This window comes from Artemia franciscana, chromosome 12, assembly GCF_032884065.1.
Source record: "Artemia franciscana chromosome 12, ASM3288406v1, whole genome shotgun sequence".
NCBI lineage: Eukaryota > Metazoa > Arthropoda > Branchiopoda > Anostraca > Artemiidae > Artemia > Artemia franciscana.
This window is the reverse complement of record NC_088874.1, coordinates 27,606,794-27,628,412: the sequence shown is the minus strand read 5'-3', so window position 1 is coordinate 27,628,412 and position 21,619 is coordinate 27,606,794. Positions and strand designations below refer to the sequence as shown.

Here is a 21,619-nt window from a genome sequence, read left to right as displayed (position 1 = left end):
TTAGGGGTGTTTTCCCCTATTTTCTAAAATAATCGTAAAGACTAAACTTGATGAAACTCACATATTTAAATCAACATTAAAATCCGATTCTTTTGATATAGCTACTGGTATGAAAATTCCGTTTTTTAGAGTTTTAGTTAATATTGAGCCGGGTCGCTCCTTACTACAGTTCGTTACCACGAACTGTTTGATACGGACAGATTCCCTATGTAAACCTAAATTTAATTAAATACTTTTTGGCGGTATGTGTCATTAGTAAAATCTAACAGAGACCGCACAAAGTAACTAAAACCTTGCTTCAACCTTTTTTGCAAAAAGAATCATTCTTAATAATTAAAAACGTATTAAAACACAAATATTAAAAACCAATTACAAAAAATAACTTTCGTCCCAACCTAAATCAGAGCAAGCGGTCCCAATCACAAATCTATCACTATGTCAGGGGGCGAGCCCCCGGCGCCTCCTGGATTCGCCACTGGCGGAAGCGCCCTCAAATTATGGTAGCTATAAATTTTTCTGCCTATTATGAAGTAATAACTGTTTTCCTAGCCTATTTCCTTCTCAATACCCTCCCTCCAATAGCGCATTAATAATCGCTGTAACATTGATCCTAAGACCCATAGAGGTTTGGGGTGACACTTGTTCTCTCCTCAAGGAATAGAGTTGACTCACCTCTCATCCAGATGACTGACTTACAACTCATTTTGAATACACCCCAAGTTGAATAATGAATGCTTTTGATTTATCCCTGGAAGATGTGAAAATGCAAATTGCCGCCTTGGCAACAGTACAAATTATATATTAGCCAAACAAGTTCTGTATGGCTATACCGTTTCTCGTAAACAAACAGGCCTGCAGTATTTTAGTTCAACTGCAAAAGTGAAACAGAAAAGAGGTTAAATTAGGTCAGTTAAATATGGCCAAAATAAGGGCAAAGTTGATATTAGAAAATGGGCGTGTTTTTGAAGGATATCATTTTGGTGCTGTTAGACCGGCGACTGGAGAAGTTGGTAAGTTTGTTTTCTTCAAATTTTGCAATCACGCTAGGTCTCAATTTTGGGAAGACCCAGAAATAGGCAGATCTAGAATAAAATCTTTGGGAGGGCTCCAATGTGATGAGGGCGCCAATAATTGATCAAATTGATAAGTTTATTTAAATAAAGGTAAAAAAATAAAGGAATGAAGGCTCCAGAAAAAAAAGATGGGGGAGGGACGGGGTCGTAACTGTCCCCATGGACCCATTCCTGGGCTCTGGCGTGTATGCAGGGGTTGCTGTTCTGAGGCCTGGTTTTGCCAACGCTCAAAATCGCTTTTACCCCGATTTCCTGTAGCATAGGCATAGCCTAAGGTACTTAGTATGCTAGCCACATGTGAGTTTGAAAGTTGTTGAAGCCTGTACAAGAAATCAGGAATGCATTTCATTTATATGGAAAAAAGAAGAGGCATTGGCATAATTCTTTTGTTGTCCTGGGGAAGGGGGAGTTGGAGCTGATATGAGCCATGTAGGGTAAAATTCTAGTTAGTGACTTCTTGCTATCTCGGAAAGGGGTTAGGTTAGGAAAATGAAACTTTCGGGGATGGGTCTACAGGCTAAAGTATATCCCGGGAAGGTAGTTAGTGTATTTCTATCTTAGTTTTGCAAAGATTTTTGAAAATGCTAAATTTCAGCTATGGGGTGCCTTTGCCTCCTGCCCAATTACGCCCCTGGGGAGGGGGCTCTATTGGACTGGATGATGCTGCCGTTTAATTTTCACCTTTTATTTTACAATAAATGGTAAATGTTTACTTTTGTTCCAAGCTGTCTAAAGTGCGTATTACTGCATATAGCATATTATAATGATTGCATATTGTTTCTTTGTCATTATTAGAGAAGCGCAACGAGACTAAAAATGCATTAAGGGGGCTTGCTTACAGGTAAATTGCCTATAGATCGAAGCGTATTACTCCATGAACCCCGCGGGCAGCGGGATAAGGTATGTATTCTTTATTTATTCAACTAATAAGCTTCGCTCTATAGGTAATGTTACGTATAAGCAAGCCCACTGTGCACAATATTAGTTTTCCCCATGGCGGAGGAGGGTCAACCAGAAATGGATGCGCTTCTCTAATAATGACAAGGAAACAATACATGATCAGTAGAATCTTGGTATATGCAGTAATACGCACTTTAGAGCATTTGGAACGAAAGTAAACATTTACCAAATAAATACTCTAAGCCATACCGAGCCAGTGTCCAATGAATTCTTTCCCTTTCATTTTCAAAAATGTATCCTTTGTGCATAGCTCATATGGTAAATTTCCTGAGTAATTCACTAATACGCAGTCGCAGTTCTGACCTATCTTCTACCCTGGACAAAACCTTGATTAGCGCCCCTCCCCACAGAATTTTGACGCCAAATTTTAACAATTGTCATGTGTTAACAAATAATTCAATTTATTGATGAAATAACAATGTACTTGTACTATTAATTAATTAATTAATAATTTGGTAATTTTGGTACTTGTATGATACAGCGACTAGACTTTGTTCTTGATCTGTAATGAAACCGGCTTTCTGTGTCACTTGGAGATAAACAGCTTAGTCTGAACGACTATGAGTTGACTTGACCTGTATTAGCATAATAAACAAAAATATAAACTATTACGCCTATAAATTACGCTAGGGAAACATTTTAATTTTGCTAGCTCGTAACGATTAACTATACAAACATTCCTAAAGGCATCATAAATTAATAATAATGAAAAAAACTTCATGTAAATGTTTAGTTTCCAGTTTAGAGCACTTAGAAATGCTAATTCTAAAAGAATCCATTTCTGGTTGACCCTCCTTCTCCATGGGGCAAACTAAAATTGCGTTAAGTGGGCTTGCTTAGAGGTAAAATTACCTATAGAGCGAAGCGTATTAGTCCATGAGCCCCGCGGGCAGCGGGGCGAGGTTTGTATTCTATATTTATTCAATAAACCTCGTCTGAGGTATTCTATTTTTTTAGTTTAATCACTTTTTTTGAATAAATATAGAATACAGACCTTGCCCCTCTGCCCGCGGGGCTCATGAACTAATGCACTTCGCTCTATAGATAATGATACCTGTAAGCAAGCCCACTTTATGCATTTTTAGGCTCGTTGGAGGGGGATTTTAGAAAGCTAAAAAATGGATGCGCTTCTCTAATAATGACGAAAAAACAATATACGATCATCAGGATCTTGCTATATGCAGTAATACGCACTTTAGACAGCTTGTGACGAAACTAAACATTTACCAAACTTCATAAATATTCCTAGAAACATTCTAGACTAATTAAAATAATAATTAAAGACAATCATTTCTCCCAAACACCTCCAGGTTAACAACCACCATCCGAATAAAATTCTCTCTACCCCACCCCTTCAAACCGCTCCTCCTTCCAGCCCTATAACCCACTCAAATCCCCCCTCCCCCAAAAAATAAACAAAGAAACTATTTCCCCAAGAAATAGTATTTCATCTTTTTTTAAACTGTGGGAGGTGCTCAGCCGCCCTAAAACTCACAGGAAGCGAATTCCATACAGAAGGGTCAAGATACAAGAAACAGATACAGATACAGATACAGAAGGGTTAAAAACAAAACCAGATCTCACACCATTTTCAATATCTACAACCTTCTTGTATCACACCTTCACACCTGTATCTTGTATCTTCACACTTGTATCACACCAAGAAGGTGTTATCACACCTTCTTGTATCTTGCTCATGAACAGAACTTCTGAAACGGTACAACTCATTAAAAGCTTCAGGGCTAGATTATGCGCACAAATAAACACTAACATAGCCGCTTGATAAGCCCTTATCTGTCCAACATTGAGTAGCCTCATGCACTGGTGTTTTTCACATTTTTTATGTACTTTCCAATTATTCTTGTTGCTTTGTTTTGTAGGATTTGCACATGATTGTAATTAACATAAAAATTGTGGCTCCAAACTACACATCCATATGATATACACGGGTAGATTATTATATGAAAATGTATCGTGGAAAGAGTACGTTCTGGCAGAAAATGCGTCAGTCTTCCGAGAATGCCAACTCTACGTGGGATTTTGGCGGAAATAATGTCGTTATGGTGCTTCCGCGAAAGATTTGAATCGATCTGGAGGCCAAGGTACCGTAATGATTTAACTTGTACAACATGCTTTTCACACAATAGGACTTCACCGCTTACATCAACAGAATCACCCACTTTACAAATGTCAGTAAAAACGTCTTATTTAAATTCACGCACATCACACTTAAACTCGTAACACCTCCAGTCTTTTGAGAGCATTATTAGCTTTTACTATTAAACAGTCGATTGATTTTGCAAATACTGTTAGCGCAGTGTCATCCGCAAAAGAAGTAATACATACATCCTGCAGATAAAAGCGCATCACGTCTGCGGAAACTAGATAAATTAAAGGGCCCAGGACACAGCCCTGAGGTACACCACACTTCAAAGGAAAAGATAATATTGTTTAAAACGACTTTAAGGAACCTACCGTACAGATAGCTCCCAAACCATCTTAGAGAAAATCCATTTATTCCAAGACTTCTCATTCGATGAAGCAACATTTGTTAGTCAACAATGCTTTTCTAATGTACATTAAAATAGACATAGGTATGCTACCTGTATTTAATATACAATTAACACTTTGAACCAGGTGCTGTAAGGCGTGCGTCGTGGAGTGACCATTGCGAAACTCAATCTTTGTCTGACTCAAAAGCCTACTCATCGGAAGGCAATTATAGATCCGTTTATGTAGCAATTTCTCCAGTATCTTTGAAAAGATTGGTAGAATTGATATGGGTCTCTGGTTTCTATATCTGCTTTGCGACCACCTTTGTGAAAGTGGTCGCATTAATGATAAATTCCAAGGCTTACGGGGAACAAGCTTCTTTGATTTAAAAACTTTTGCTGGTCACGCCTTTTCATAAATGGGGTTAATGACTTCCATCAGACAATTCAGGGCTTTGGTAGGGTATTCTTTCTTTTCGAACAATTGACTCCTGTCTATTACACTCACTTCCTCAAAAAACTTAAGATTTTCTTCTTTCGTCAGCCGAAATTCTAGTGTTTGAAAACGGGGAAGTACGTAATGATTTTAGGAAACCCTTAATTAAACCACTGTATAAGACAGGTGATAAGAGTGAGTGTCTTAATTATCGAGGCATTATCCTAGTCTCTGTAGGTAGCAAATTACTTAGGTTTACTCTTAGGTTAATCATTGAAAAGTGCCTGAGTTATCAAACACCTTTGGTCTTCGGTTCTATATATCATGAGCAAGCGTTCGATTTGATTAATTGAAGAGCTTTAGCAAAGGTTTTATCCTTGTATGTTATACCAGACAAATAAATTAAAGGTATTAGTGCTATGTACGAGAATAAGATTGCTGCGGTTAACGTAAGAAATGAGGTCAGCAGCTGGTTTTGTATTAAATCTGGAGTCAAGCAAGATTTTGTTTTATCGCCCTATATATGAATTGTTTTGATGGACTTTTTAGACTGATGTACTTTTGATACTTTTAAGAGTGAGAAATGCAGTAGATGTAGACAGAGTTTTAAGAGAAGAAGAGTGCGGTTTTATAAAAGGTAGAGGATGTGTCGACCAAATTTTCACTCTTAGGTTAATAATTGAGAAATGCCTTAGTTGTCAAACACCTTTGGTCCTCAGTTTTATAGATTATGAGCAAGCTTTCGATTCTGTTGATAGAAGGGCGTTAGCAAAGGTCTTATCCTTGTATGGTATACCAGACAAATACATTAAAGTGATTAGTGGTATGTATGAGAATGATACTGCTGCGGTTAAGGTAGGAAATGAGGTTAGCAGCTGGTTTTGTATTAAGTCAGAAGTTAAGCTGGGTTGTGTTCTATCCCCTTTCAAGCGTCCAAAACGCCTTTCAACTGAATTTCTAATCGCGACAAAAGCGATTATTATCAAACAGTTCGTGGTAACGAACTCTAGTAAGGAGCGACCCGGCAAAATATTAACCGAAACTCCAAAAAACAGATTTTTGATACCAATAGTTACATCAAAAAAATTTAATTTTTACGCTGATTTCAAATATATAAGTTTCATCAAGTTTAGTCTTACCTATCGAAAGTTACGAGCCTGAAAAAATTCGCCTTATTTTTAGAAAATAGGGGAAACACCTTCTAAAAGCCATAGAATCTTAACGAAAATTGCATAATCAGATTCAGCGTATCTGACAAGCCTACTATAAAAGTTTCAAGCTCCTATCAACAAAAATGTGCCATTTTGTATTTTTTTTTTACCAGAAGACAGATCGCGGATGCGTGTTTTTTTCCAGGGGCGATCGTATCGACCCAGTGGTCCTAGAATGTCACGAGAGGGGTCATTCTAACGGAAATTCAAATTTTTAGTGCCCTTTTTAAGTGACAAAAAATCGAGGGCATCTAGGCCCCCTCCCACGCTCATTTTTTCCCAAAGTCACCGGATCAAAATTTTGAGATAGCCATTCTTGTTCAGCGTAGTCGAAAAACCTAATAACTGTGTCTTTGGGGACGACTTAATCTCCCACAGTCCCCAGGAGAGGGGCTGCAAGCTACAAACTTTGACCATTATTTACATATAGTAATGGTTATTGCGAAGCATACAGCCGTTTTTAAGAGGACGTTTTCGCGTTGGGGTGGGGTTGGGTCGGGGGTTACGTGGGAGGATCTTTCCATGAAAGGGGCGAAGGATTTTCTAGCATTATTAAAAAAAACAATGAGAAAATAAATAAACAAAGTTTTTTCAATTGGGATTCAAGGAGCAGCATTAAAACTAAAACGAACAGAAATTATTACGTATATGAGGGGATTCGTCTCCTCCACGATACCTTGCTCTTTACGCTAAAGTATTTTTTTAGTAATTTCAACTATTTATTCTATGGCCTTTGTGATTCAGGGGTCATTCTTAAAGAATTGGAACGAAATTCAAGCTTTAGTGTAAAGAGCGAGATATTGACGAGGGGGTGAATCCCGCTCATATACGTAATAAAAATATACAAATTTAGAAGTTCGTTACGTTAGGTAATTCGTAAGTTACGTATATTTATTACTAACAAAAACGTTCGTAAGAAAATAAAATAATCTAGTTGTATATTTAAGTAACCAAAATTTGGAGGGCAACTAGGCCTCCTCCCCCCTTTTTTCAAAATCGTTCTATCGAAACTAAAAGAAAGTCACTTAGCCAAAAAAAAATATTAATATGCAAATTTTGTTTTAAATATTCATGTGCGGTGAGCCTAAATCAAAACATGTATTAATTCAAAACGTTCAGAAATTAAATTAAAAAAACTAGTTTTTCTAACTGCAAGTAAGGAGTGACATTAAAACTTAAAACGAACTGAAATTATTCCGTATATGAAACGGTTGTCCCCTCCTCAACGTCTCGCTCTTTACGCTAAAGTTTGGTATTGTTTTAAAAAGTAGAGTTGTGACAAAGAGTCAAACTTTAGCGTAAAGAGCGAGGCGTTGAGGAGGGGACAACTCCTTTCATATACGGAATAATTTTTGTTCGTTTTAAGTTTTAATGTCACTCCTTACTTGCAGTTAAAAAACATATTTTTTAATTTAATATTCAAAAGGAGCACAGAAAATTGAATCGAATGGTATGTTTACTTTATTTTTAGGTCAGACATATGGACTGCTCCATATTTACCAAAGCCTTTGTGCTTCATTTCCATATGTTATGTCTTGTTTACATTTGTATCCTTCTAAATGTATACTGAAAGTAAGGAGCAACATTGAAAGTTAAAACGAACAGAACTGATTCTGTATATAAGGGGCCTACCCCTTCTTAAACCCTCACTCTTTACGGTGATATCTTAAAGTTCTTTAAAAACACTTAATAAAGAGCAAGGATGGACGAAGGGATAAGCACCCTCATACATAGGGTCGGTTCTATTTGACCGTTTTTCAAATTCTTCCCCCGTGTAAAGATATCTCCAAAACTTTCCTTCCGATAAAAAATTTTTCCCGTGCCCCCCAGCCCTCCTGCAAAGAAGAAGAAAAAATGGCAACAAAAATAGCTCGAAAATTTATATATTACGAATTCTATGCGTGAGCATTAAGCAAATTGTGTAACTACAGCCCTTTCCCCAGGGGCTATGTGGGATCTTGTCAAATTCTGTCTGAAGTCTCTGGGGAAAAAGAGACTGTTTGCCCTTAAATATGTTGGTCACTTAAAAAGGGCACTAGGACTTTTGATTCCAATTCCAATGAGCCCTCTTCCAATCTTCTAGGACCATCAGTTGGTTTGATACAATCACTCCTGGGAAAAGAAACGAAAAAATTATAATAGAAACAAATAAATACGCATCCGTGACCTTTTTTTCTGGCAAAAAGGAAATCCAAATGTTTGAAGATGGGAACTAGAAATCTTTTCAGTGGGGTTCTGTGATATTTTGAATCTGATGGTGTAATTTTCATTAAGATGACTTGAGTTTTTTGTTTTTCCCCTTTTTCGGAAATCAAACAAATTTTTTCAGGCCCTTAGCCTTTGATGGAAAATACTAAACTCAATAAATTTCATGTATTTAGAATCAGCATTAAAACCAAGTCTTTTGATGCATGACTTGCATCAGATGCATCAGTCGCTCCATGCTTACAGTTCATTACCACGAACTGTTTGACTTTCGTTCGTCTGAACTATCTTGTGGCACATAATTATTTAAACAAAATACTATAACACCATATACTAAACACCTAATACTAAACACCAAAGCACAGAAAATTAAGCAACAAGGTAAGATGTCTCATATTTACACTATTTTATATCTGACTTATCTTCTAATCAGAAACCTCCTGATATCTTGGTCTCAGCCTCTGTGCAAAATTAGAGTTTTCTTACAAATTTCATAGATTTATACATTGTTCATGTAATTTAATTTTCCTGAAAAAGAACAAATGGGGATACGTTCGCTTTCAGCTGATCCTGCAATGACTTATTATAGCTCTCAAGAAGCTACTTTTTAAGACTAGGGCTCTATTTATTAATAATAGGTCACATGCTTTCGCCTTTCGATACCGAATCGCCTGTTCGATATTTTCAAATTTTTGTCTGAGCTTCCTTTGTTGCCAAGTGTATTTACCGTCTAAACAAAGATTTGGCTCTTTTTCCTCCGTTGCCTGCCGAGAAAGATGTTGTCCAGCAATCTTAAGCACATAATAAAATACTGCCATTCGGCGTTCACTGAAGTAGTTTTTAGCATTCTACTTTTTATAGCAATAATAAACAGACGATGACGATATAACCGCTCGACGAGGGCAAGGCTGTTGGCCTTTCTTCTGCACTAAAAAGCAGTTCAAATTTGTTACACTTGAAAATCAACTAAATTTTATTTGTGGATATCAGAAAACAAATACATTATTGGTAGGCTATTCCCTTACCTATCCCTTACTTTTTTCCTGAAATTGCAAAACTGGAAACTCTCCTCTCTTAGATCTTGTTAAATGGACTGACCTTCTCCTGCGTTCCTTATTCTGAGTGTCCAGGCATGAAATATCTTTAAAATCGCAAATGGGTTTGCTGCAACGTTCTTTCAGGACGATCGTTCTGAGGCCAATATTGTTTCATTTCCATGAGAAAAAAGCTTCGGAAGCCCGAGGACACTGAAAATCAAATCTTATTGTTTTTTATTTTTCAAGTGGAAACTTACACACAATACGACCAAAAAATTCAGTTTAATTAAAAAGACCAGTTTAATTGGAAAGAATCAGTTCAATGGAAAAAAAAATCAGTTTAATGAAAAAGACCTCCACCTACAGTGGACTAGATAGCAGTGGGCTCTCAATGCAAAACAAAACATTAAGTTTGAAAGCATTCAAAACATCAATTCTGAACCACTAAGCGAGAATCATTTTATTTTAGCAGTAAGCAATCAGAAGAGGGGAGGTTTCTGTCGCAAGGGCGACAATGGAAAAATCAGTTTAAGGAAAAAGACCTCCACATGCAGTGGACTAGATAGCAGTGGGCTCTCAATTCAAAACAAAACATGAAGTTTGAAAGCATTTAAAACATCAATTCAGAACCACTAAGCGAGAATCATTTTATTTTAGCAGTAAGCAATCAGAAGAGGGGAAGTTTCTGTCGCAAGGGCGACAATGGAAAAATCAGTTTAAGGAAAAAGACCTCCACATGCAGTGGACTAGATAGCAGTGGGCTCTCAATTCAAAACAAAACATGAAGTTTGAAAGCATTCAAAACATCAGTTCAGAACCACTAAGCGAGAATCATTTTATTTTAGCAGTAAGCAATCAGAAGAGGGGAGGTTTCTGTCGCAAGGGCGACAATGGAAAAATCAGTTTAAGGAAAAAGACCTTCACATGCAATTTTCGATAGCAGTTGGCCTTCAATTCAAAATATTAAAACTGCGTGAAAAAAATTAGTTTAATAGAAAAAAATCAGTTTAATGCAAAAATCAGCTTAATGAAAAAGACCACTTTTTATGGAAAAAAATCAGTTTAATGGAAAAATCAGTATAAGGAAAAAGACCTTCATATGTAGTTTTTGATAGCAGTGGGCTCTCAATTCAAAATATTAAAACTGCGTGAAAAAATCATCAAAAATAAAAAAAAGCTTTGGTTTAACATTCTTTGTACTTTAAATTAATTGAACCATTTCTCCCGAACAATTTTACAGAGTAAATTCTAGGGTTCTAGTTTGTCTTTTTCTCCGGTGTTTTGATGTATATTTGAGTATATTTACAGTTGAATGTATTTTTTCTAGTTTTCCAAACGGGTATGGTTGGATACCCCGAAGCTTTAACGGATCCTTCTTATAGAGGGCAGCTTCTCGTCTTCACTTACCCTTTGGTAGGAAATTATGGGGTGCCGTCGGAAGAAATCAAAGATGAGTTTGGACTGCCAAAGTAAGTTGATGAGATGACTAAGCTAGTATAGGTTATCTATGGTGCTCTGTCTGTTATGAAAATACTGAAGCGTTTACTGGGTTAGTTTAGAAATACCTCTTTATAATAAAGTATTTGTTACCTTAGAAATTACCTAATATAGTACCCGACCTTGTTTTAAACAAGCTAGTTTTGCATATTCCTACAAATATGGGGAAATAAAATCAGTTGTACTATTTGTACTGATTTTATTGGTCTTTTAAAAGCAGGGTTGTCACTTGTAGCACAAGGTTGCTATTTTAGTACTATTTCATTATGAGTAGCACTGTAGCACGTGCTTAGGGTTATCACTACTAGCACTAAAGTGCTTTTTTAGTACTATTACAGTCAATTTTGTGCCTATAGCACCGAAAATCACTGTGTAGCATGCAAATTTGGGCAATTGCAGCACTCTAGGAACTGACTGTGGTGGGAACCCTGGTTTTAAGGGAATAGCTATAGTCTGTTTAAAGTTTCAACTTTTCTATTTACTTACATCAGAAATACTGCATAAACCTGTCGTTATTTTTTAAGCGTTTTTAGCTTTTTGAGAATACTCAATAAACTTACAAAATATTCTTTGTCTAAATTTGTTATTAATGCAAGGAAATATCAATTTGAGCTTTTTTTTACCATTAAACACAAGCTTATGGTCTTTCCTGCTTATGGTAAATGTTCACGCAAGCTCTCGTAAGCGCAGCAAATCAGGCAAAACTGACACTCAAGGAAAGGAAGAAATAGAGGCTAAAAAGCGTGGAAAGTGAGAGAAAAACAACCTAAGGAGACGCCCTTGGTAGATCTGAATATGAATGAGTCATCTGATGATTTATTACATCTTGGTGAAGAAGACAATAAGGATGACCTGCCGTTCAGTCCATCTTCCTTGTCAGTAAGAGATTACGTCCTTGTCAAGTTCCAGCTAAAGAAGTCAACCCGTTTTATTGTTGGCTTAGTCCAAGAAATTGCAGAAAGTGAAGCCACGATCAGTTTCATGTACAAGATGAGTGAAAGGTTCTTCTTCCTCGATACAGAAGCAGGGGCGGATCCAGGATTTCGTTTAGGGGGGGCATAGCAGGTTGCTTCGATATACTTGCGAACAAAGATATACCCGCAATTAAAAAGGAACCTCGACAATAATGTGTCGTAAGTAGGTAGTGGAAATGGTCGTAAATTTAATCTAAAATCTGGTGAGGGTTTAAGTTCTAATAAATCTGTTGAAATTAAAATGGTATAAAAAGATTGATAAAAAAATGGCAAGTTATAAAAACACCCCACCAAAAAAAAGCTGTTCATCATCTATAAAAATATATGATATTTAATATGTTGTGCATAATTTTCCCTTTGCACTTCTGACCACTATAGCGAGTGAGTTAAGCTTTTTATTGTAAAGAAAAAAAAACAACAAAAAAACAAAGAACAAATTGGTCTTGAACCATCTTTTGGAGTCATCCACTCTTTGTGACAATTTGTGTAGGTCAAACCCGTTTTAAAGTTCAGTATTTTTCGCTTAAATTACAGAATTCACAATTTTATAAGAAAAAGTATATTTCTATATTTCCACTCCCCCCCATATCCATTTATTACACGGTCGATGTCTATCTCAATGTTTCGGAGAACGTTTATTGCGGCCAGTCCTGTCAGTCTAGACTCCTGTCAGTTTAGAGCTCTTCGTTAGTATTCCTCTTCTATTCATCCTAAAATATTTGAATAAAGACCAAAATCGTCAGAAAATTAGGAACTAATAAAGATGAATGTAGGTATGTGCTTCAAACTAATTATAGGAGTTGAACCCTATAAAAAACATAACTATATTTTGTGACTGGTTGGTATTGAGAAGGTGAGAAATTCCGAAGTAGTATTGTGGTTGCATTCCGTTTCCGAGGTTAACTCAAGTTGTGTGAGTGTCCCCTTTTTGTCACTTTTTTATTTTTTTTCAAATGTTTGAAAAAAAAATCAATGCTATGCCGCTGATTCAAACTGAAATCCCATCTATACCAGCTAGATAAAACAAAATTAAACACATAATTATTATTTGCCTTCTTCTATAAACCATTTTTCGAAAATCTATTCTTCTTAAATGATTACTCCAGCTTTCGCAGGAGTATTTTGCCTCATATACATAGTTTTAAGCATATACTTATGCGAACCTTTATTAAAGTTTAAAGAGTATGGCCATTATTTCACTGTTTTAGGATGAACAGAGGCGATTAGTCATCTAACGTAGAGCTCTAATTGAATGAAAATCGGCAGTAAAGTGGCCACCACTTTCTCACGAAAATCCAAAACTTTGCACTTCTCATACATTTATCTATTATACAAATCCCCTAAAAACAACAATGTTGTAAAAACCATTGTTTTTTACAACATTGTTGTCAAACAATGTTACAACAAAGTGTTTGTCAAAAAAAGCAAAAGCAAAAAGCCAAAACAGACAGCCAAAAAAACTAATGATATCAATTTCTTTGCCTCAGTTCATAGCAAGACTCGAAAACAAATTTTTGATTGTAAAAGAATTAAATATTTTGCTTTTCAGCCCCGTTGTGACAGTACAATCCTGAAATAACATTCGACAGCCTAAAGAAATTAGGATTTTAAACTTCGCTTCCTTGTTGTTACGAAACAAAGATTTTCATCTCCCAGTTGGCTTTTGTGGTAAAACGGACAGGTTCCTTTGATAAACCTAAAATTTAATTAAGTACTTTTTGACAGTATGCGTCATTAGTAAAATCTAACAGAGACTGCACAATGTAACTAAAACCTTGTTTCCAACTTGTTTGCAAACAGAAACAGTCTTAATAATTAAAAACTTATTAAAAAAAAACTATTAAAAACCAGTTGCTAAAAAAAACAACTTTCGTCCCAAACCAGAGCAAGCGGGCCCAACCAGAACTATGTCGAGAACTATCCACCGCTATGTCGGGGGGCACGTGCCCCCCTGGATCTGTCTCTTGGTAGAAGATGTTGAATCTGGTGATTTTCTTATATTTCCCAAAGTCTACCATAACCTTTTTTATGTGGGGGAACCAGCAGAGTTTTCTAAAGCTTCAATTTTGAATTTGATGTCTCGCCACACAACATGTCTCAATCAAGCAAGTTTATAATTTTTTTTTTTATTTTGTAGAATTGTATGTGAAGTAAAAAAAAGAAAGAAAAAACTGTTTTATGGACGAATTTAATGATTATAAATGACGGCCGATAGATTTTAGCTTGTCCAGTTTATGCCCCGGTATGTCCTAACCAACCCCACTAGGTGGGGTTGGTTCGGACACTTTCAGCAAAATTATTAATGCAGATTTTGAAAAAATTCGAAGAAGAAAAAATCTGAAAATAATCTCAAGCATTCTGAGGGGTATCTAGAGAAATTCAAATTTCGGTTTTATATTCATAAAAAATGAGGTATTTGTGATCAGCGAATTTTCTCTAGTTCAACCCCCCCCCCCCCTGTATAAAAACTGAAAGTAAACATTAAAACAACGATATTCTTACTTTATAGTGTACAATGTGTATCAATTAATCAGATTATCATGTTTTCTTCCATTGTTATCTACATTTTTAAATCATTTCAAATAATGTTTTTTATCCACATTTTACGACTGAGGCAGAACTGGATTTCATCAAGCCAAAAATACAGCTTTTTGTTTCTCATAAGATGAAAAACATCAATGAAATATGTTACTAGGGCTAAAAATACGGGGCTATTAGTGTAATGGGATGGTCTGCATTGTCAGAACATCATCCATGATATTTGGAAAGAACATAAAAAATGAGGAGGTAGCCACTTCCTGCTACCTAGTGTACATCCCAGAATATCATGTGTAATGTACAGTTCCGCCACGTTCCATAGACTTCCGCCATGCTTGATACACACCGCCTGTTGCATTTGACTAATGCAAGTTCAAACCTTCTCGACAAAATAATGAATCTAATGGCGCTAATCACATGTTGCTGGTATGTTTTCTTCAGAGGAGCCCTAATTTTGCAGAGTTAATCTTCTTGGAATGGCGATCCAAATAATTCAGGAGACATAAAGCATCCATATCTTGGCAATAAAGTAAAAAAAAAACTGCTTCTTTGTTTGTAATTTCTTTTAGTTTAAAACGAATCTTCATTTTCTGATGAGTGTGATATCTCCGAAAAAATCTGTCTTATATGTGTCGAAAAATCTTTGCCCCTCTATATTTTGTGAATCATCACTTCCCCTCGCTTCACAAGTAATTGCAAAGAAGAAAAATAATTCGTACAAGTGATAAACAGAATACAATGTTGATTTATTTAAAAGCAACAATGGCGTGCAAGTGGCTTTAGACTTGAACTGGAATATGCAAAGTGATTCCAGGCATTGGTGATATAATAATTCCTGAGGTGGCTTTCTGAATTTGCGCGAGACATTTCACTTTGATTGATTTTTGTTATCCATTTTGTATCCCAGGCCCATTAATCCTGAACCGTTGGTCAGAAAGGTAAGCCAAATGATCCTGTCTTTTTTTTTTACCCGTTATTGCCAAGTTAAATTTTGAGCCTGATACAAGACCACAAAACATGGTTGGTTTTTTAAAACCTTTAAGGGTATTCGATACCTTAAAAATCATTCTGTGAGTCTCAGTCTCGGCTAACCGTCTCAAAGAAGAAGGAAATATTAGCACGAGGAGCTCGCAAAGCTGCCAAATTGTTCAAACGAAATTTCCTCAAAGTTCTTATAAAAATTTATGGGGATCTTCAATGTGTCAACAGCTATCCCAGCTAACGAGAGGCTAGTTTAAATTAAAGAAAACGTAATTTTTTACTACTTGTTAAGCAAAGTGATGTCTGTTCAATGCACCCTGTGTCGGCAAGGTTTTCAACTAAAGTGGGTAGTATCATAGGAAACTCCCAAAAGCTGTCACAGTGCTCAAATGATGTCTCCTTCGAACTGATTTTTAACGTTTTCAGGTTTTTTAACGCTTGAACATTTTAGGGACTATTCTTTCTTCAACTTCCAAAAAAAACCGCTCCGTTTAATCGAAAAAAACAAAATTCTACTTTCTAATGATGCAAGTTTCATTAAAGCTGAATATTTCTATCTCCGGCACAAAACGGGATAATTTTTTTTTTGATTTCCGAGAAAGTAGGCATCGGCTTTTAGTTTTATGTCCTTTATTTGGATCTCTTATTCAAGTTCATGGCAAGACCGCTCAGTCAATTCTAAATAGTTTGGCCACGCAAACTAAAAAAGTTTATAATAAATGAAATAGGTTGAATCGTTAGGATACCACGTCGCCTTAAACCAGTAAAAACAAATATGTCTCATATTTTTTTTTCACACGTAAGCTTTCTGTTTCTCTGTTATCTTACTCAATCCCCCAGATAGTTGGCGCTTCTGGTCTGTTCTGGCATTTTTGGACATTTTCTGGTCTTTGAAAATGTCTTGTATCCTTTTGTCTCATGCAGAAATATTCTAGTTAGAAATTGGATTGTTGACTTTAAATTTTCTTGGTTGCATCTTAGGGGTTTGAAAACAGCTTTAAGCATCTTTTTTCCGCTTTGCTGTAAAACAGATTTACCCGCTATTCTTCGAAAATTAGATAAACGAGATTGAAAAGTTTGATGTCAAAAGTAAGATTATAAGGTAAATCGTTAGCGAGAGTCACTGGAAAATTAGGGTCTTTTTTTTTGCTCTGATTTCGCCAAGTGACATAATTCAACTATTATTATTCGAATGTGTTTTGGCAACACACCCCATTTTTTGTTTTGAGAAAAATCACCTCAAAGTTGAAGAAAGTATCCGAAGTTCAGATAGAATAAAGCGTTGATAAGACTCTTTGCCTTGAACTCTGTAACAGCCTTGAGCTTCCAAGTTCAGGGCGAAACGCATAAACTTGGAACAGCTATTATTCAGAGAGTGAGAGATAGAGCATCTTACCTTGTGCACTGCAAAGCCCTCGAAGATTTAGGGTGCTTCTGTCATTTGACATTTTGGTCATTATGACCAAAATTATGACCAAAAATATATGACCAAAATTAGAATTAGAATGAATAGAAATTAGTAGAGGAAGCCATCTATTATCACATCAAGATTCTCGTGGCAACTTCCCCTATCTCAACTCAGGGAGTTTTGCCAAAACAACGGTCGTAAAATAGGCTATTGGACAAAACGTCTTTTAATGTCCTTTGTCTGACTTGCACTTTTGATTGAGGTTTGACAATTCTTTGTTCTGCCTTGAATGATTCCAAGACAAGACTCAACTTTATCTATATCCAAGGCTGGAGTACTTGTACATGTCAATTGTCAACAAAAGCTGGCTTAATAAAGTATAAAGAGCTTGTTTTTTTTCTGAGTGTTGCCTCTCTCCAATCCCCCCTCCAGTTTTATGGAGATCTGGATCCAATTGTGAGCTAACTACTTTCCAAATATACAAAGCTTCGGTGGATCGTAATAGGAAAGTAGGTACATGTATCTTTCAACTTACTGGACATCTACAACTAAAACTTCGGTCGTTTTCATTTCCAGCTAAGGTTAAATAATATATTGTTTACCACAAAACCTCTCTTTCATAAGCCACTCGTTGGTGTTCTACCCGCCACCAAGCTAAGCGACTTTTTTTTTAAAGGTATTTTTTAGATTTACTAATTAGCTGAGTTTTTTTTAGTTTCAGAATATTCCCAAAGGATATCTATTACAAATAAAATGTTTCAACTGCTAGCTTGCTATACATAAATTTTTATTTGAAATTATCAATGAATGCTTCAAATTTTATGTCAATTTCTCGCAATTTTGATGGGTTTTGGGTAGTCAATTGCATGGTAATATTGTTTGTATTGAAGTGAAACTAAATTTAGGGATTACGAGGGAGTAATCCCTTCCCCAATAGAAGACTTATTATCCTCTGGAAAAAATCTATAACACCGAATTTAAAGCTAATTGTATCATAATACGGTATATTTGCCCCCCCCGAAAAAGCTCCCAACCGTAGGCCTATGCTGGAACATTTTTAATAACTATTCTTTCTTTTAAAACCTCCAGCGCACGTACTCAGCGCTGCTATTAATATTTTTTTTAATTATAGTAGATTATTTAGTCAGATCATATTTGTTTTAGGTTCAAATGTGTCTTTACCGGCAGGCATCTAAAATTGTAGCTCATTGCCACTAGTCAAAAGGAACATTACAAAATTTCATTTTCCTTTTTTGAATTTGTTTTCTGTTTTCTTTGCACAGCTTGTTCAGCGGGGTTAATTCATGGCACTCTTTTTTTGTTTGTTTATTGGAGTTGTTTTTGTTTTTTTCTAATGAAGATACAAAGATATTTTTTTTCAAAATATAGTAGTAAATGGTTCTTGAAATAAAATGCGAAGAAGAGTTTTTATCAAAATCTTGGTGCTCTTACTCCTCCCTCCTACGCACCTTCCAGTTTATGCCCTGATTTTGTTTTCAATAAATTTTTTTTTGCATCCGATTTTGCATGGCAATTATTAACAATAATACATCTACCATTTTTTAGGTGGCTAGAGTCAACTCAAATATGGGCTGAAGCTTTTATAGTTGGGACCCTTTGTGACAGTCCCAGCCATTGGAATAAAGCCAAGTCCCTAAACGAATGGCTGATACAGCAAGATATACCCGGGCTAGAGGGAATTGATACAAGAGAGCTGACAAAAATTCTACGGGAGCATGGAACACTTGCAGGAAAAATTGTATTTAATGGAAGCGAAGACGTTCCCTTTATTGATATTTCAAAGCGAAACTTGGTAAACGAAGTTGCCTGCAAGGTAAGTTGTAGCTGAAATTTTGTTATAATTCAAGGAATATTGAGGTTTTACTCCCAAGCTAAAGAGTGTTGGGGAGAGGAAGTTTATTTTAAATTTGGGTTGAGTAGGGAGCACTTGAAGAATTTGTTGTTGCTAAGAGGATATAGTTTAGATTTAGGTATCAGAAGGAAATATTTGGGAAAGTTTAGGCAGGAGGCAGGCCCCTACTTTTGCCCTATGTGTGCGAAAATTTAGTTCATTTTGTATCCGAGTGTGAAGAGCTGTCTGAGTTGCGGAAGGAATGTTTTGGACGAGTGTTGGGGAGTGAATGCTGGTTAAAAGAGCGAATGGTTGAGAGGAATGGATATGCTATTAAACTTCTTCGTTTAGGGAATAAGTTGTGTAAGCTTCTTCGTTTAGGGAATAAGCATAGGGAATCATGTTTGAGGAGTTAGCTTGGTAAGAGTTTATTTACGGGTGTTTCTGAATTCATAAAGTATTTGCAAGTTTGTTTGCTTGTTTAAGTTGTTTGTAATTAGGTGTTTGTTTAAAGTTGTATGTGTTTTGCTATGGCCTGCAGGCTTTTTTGCAAATAAATCTTATCTTATCTATCAGTACAGAAATTTTAATGAAATTATAATGTCTGATGTTAAGGTCAGAAACATTTGCTACCTTTTGGAAGGAGATAGTTCTTCTCGGGGAAGTGCAAACTTGAGAGTTTAAAATTTGACAATGTGGAAGAAGGATGGAATAATTTTAGAAAACATTTTGTGAAGTTGCTGATGGTGTCTTAGGTAAGAGTGCTAAGACTGCAACCAGGAATATTAGTGAAAAAGCTTTAGGTTTAATAAAGAGTAGAAGGGGTTTGTACAAGAATTATCTGAGTGATACATCGTATGAAAACAAAAGGAATGTAAAGAAAGTGGAGAAAGCATTAAAATATGAACTAAGGAGATGTGAAGTGGAGGCCATGGATAAAATTGCTGAGGATCTGGAAGATGCGGTTAGACGGCATATAATAGTAAAATAGTATACTGGCATTTTAATAAGTTGAAAGAGAGTAGTCAATCCGGAGTAGTCCCAGTTAAAGATAGAAATGGGGCCACAATTAGTGATAAGGAAAATATTAAAGAAAGATGGGTGGAACATTTTGAGATACAGTTGCAGGAAAAGATATAGATAAAAATGAAAAGTTTGTGATACCTTGGATGTGAAGGAAGATTTGTTTAGTGAAGAAGAAGTAGCGACAGTAGGCTACTAAAAGGATTAAAAAATAATAAGGCTCCAGGTGCTGATAGTGTGATAAATGAGTTTCTTAAATATGGTGGCTCTGAGTTTAGGAATAAGCTACTGAAGATTATGAACATGATTTAAAAAAAAGGGAAGTACCTAATGATTTTAGGAAAACCTTAATTAAACCACTGTACAAGAAAGGTGACAAGAGTGAATGTCGTAATTATCGAGGCATTAGTCTGGTCTCTGTAGGTAGCAAATTACTGAGTAATATGATACTTTTTAGACTGAGAGATGATGTAGACAAAGTTTTAAGGGAAGAACAGTGCGGTTTTAGAAAAGGTAGAGGATGTGTCGACCAAGTTTTCACTCTTAGGTTAATATTTGAGAAATCCCTTCGTTGTCAAACACCTTTGGTCCTCAGTTTTATCGATTATGAGCAAGCTTTCGATTCTGTTGATAGAAGAGCGTTAGCAAAGGTCTTATCCTTATATAGTATACCAGAAAAATACATTAAAGTGATTTGTGCTATGTACGAGAATAATACTGCTGCGGTTAAGGTAAGAAATGAGGTTAGCAACTGGTTTTGTATTAAATCTGGAGTTAAGCAGGGTTGTGTTCTATCCCCCTTTATGTGGATCATTTTGATGGACTTCGTCTTTAAGGAGCACAGGAAAGGCAATTGGAGACCACGGAACCAAATGGAGAGGAAAAACGCTCCTGGACTTAGATTATGCTGATGATTTAAGCATATTAGATGAAAGTGTGAGCAAAATGAATGAATTTTTAGAGGTTTTGCGAGTTCAGGGTGCTAGAATAGGCTCGAATATTAATGTGAAGAAGACTAAGTCACTAAGGCTAGGAATAAGTGAATATGAAAAGGTGACGTTGGGTAACGAAAAGATTGATCAGGTTGGCAGCTTCACTTACCTTGGTAGTATTATTAGTAAACACGGTGGGTGCAGTGAAGATGTTAAAAGTAGAATAGCTAAGGCTCAGGGTGTTTTTTCACAGTTAAAAAAAGTTTGGAAGAATAGAAAGAAAAGTCTGCAAACCAAGATTAGAATATTGGAAGCTACAGTGATGACAGTGGTCAACTATGGCTCTGAAGCATGGGCGCTCAGAAAAGCAGATGAAAATTTACTAGATGTTTTCCAGAGAAATTGCCTACGGATTGTTCTGGGTACCCGGCTGACTGACCGTATTTCAAACAGTAGGTTGTACGAAAAATGTGGTGCAATCCCGCTTTCTAGGGCTATAATGAAAGAAAAGTGTAGATGGCTAGGCCACGTTCTGCGGATGAAGGATGACAGATTGCCGAAGATTGTCCTTTTTGGCCAACCGTCTGGGGCTACACGGAAAGTAGGTCGTCCTTTTCTGGGTTGGGAGGATGTCATAAATAAAGATTTAAAGGAAATGGGAACTTCCTGGGAGGGTATAAAGAGACAGGCCTTGAATGGATTAGGCTGGAGGAGGAGCGTGCGTAGCTGTGTTGGCCTCAGGCGGCTTGGTGCTGCAGTGAGTTATTATTATTATTAGTAGTAGTAGTAATTATAATAACGTATCAGTTAACCTGCGATATACAGCAACAATATTCTATTTCCGGGAATACATATAGAAAATCACGGAATACAAACGATACTTAAAATGGAGTCTGAATTTTTGAATCGGTTAAATAGAAACTTACAAGGTAAGGTTGAAGCATTGAACTTTTATAATCTATACCGGCGGTGCTGATCTTTGTTTCATGGCCCTTCAGCA

General features: G+C 36.2%; 1 protein-coding gene across 1 annotated transcript in view; it reads left to right on the top strand.

Moving 5' to 3' along the window:
- The first annotated feature begins 836 nt into the window (after positions 1 to 836).
- LOC136033939 (multifunctional protein r-like) overlaps positions 837 to 21,619 on the top strand; it is a 248,362-nt gene continuing 227,579 nt past the window's right edge. Inside the window, exons 1-3 of the mRNA XM_065714958.1 lie at positions 837 to 1,010; positions 10,742 to 10,883; positions 18,379 to 18,646. Of these exons, the coding sequence (XP_065571030.1) occupies positions 917 to 1,010; positions 10,742 to 10,883; positions 18,379 to 18,646 (504 nt within the window). The 5' untranslated portion in view covers positions 837 to 916. The remainder of the gene's footprint in view (positions 1,011 to 10,741; positions 10,884 to 18,378; positions 18,647 to 21,619) is intronic.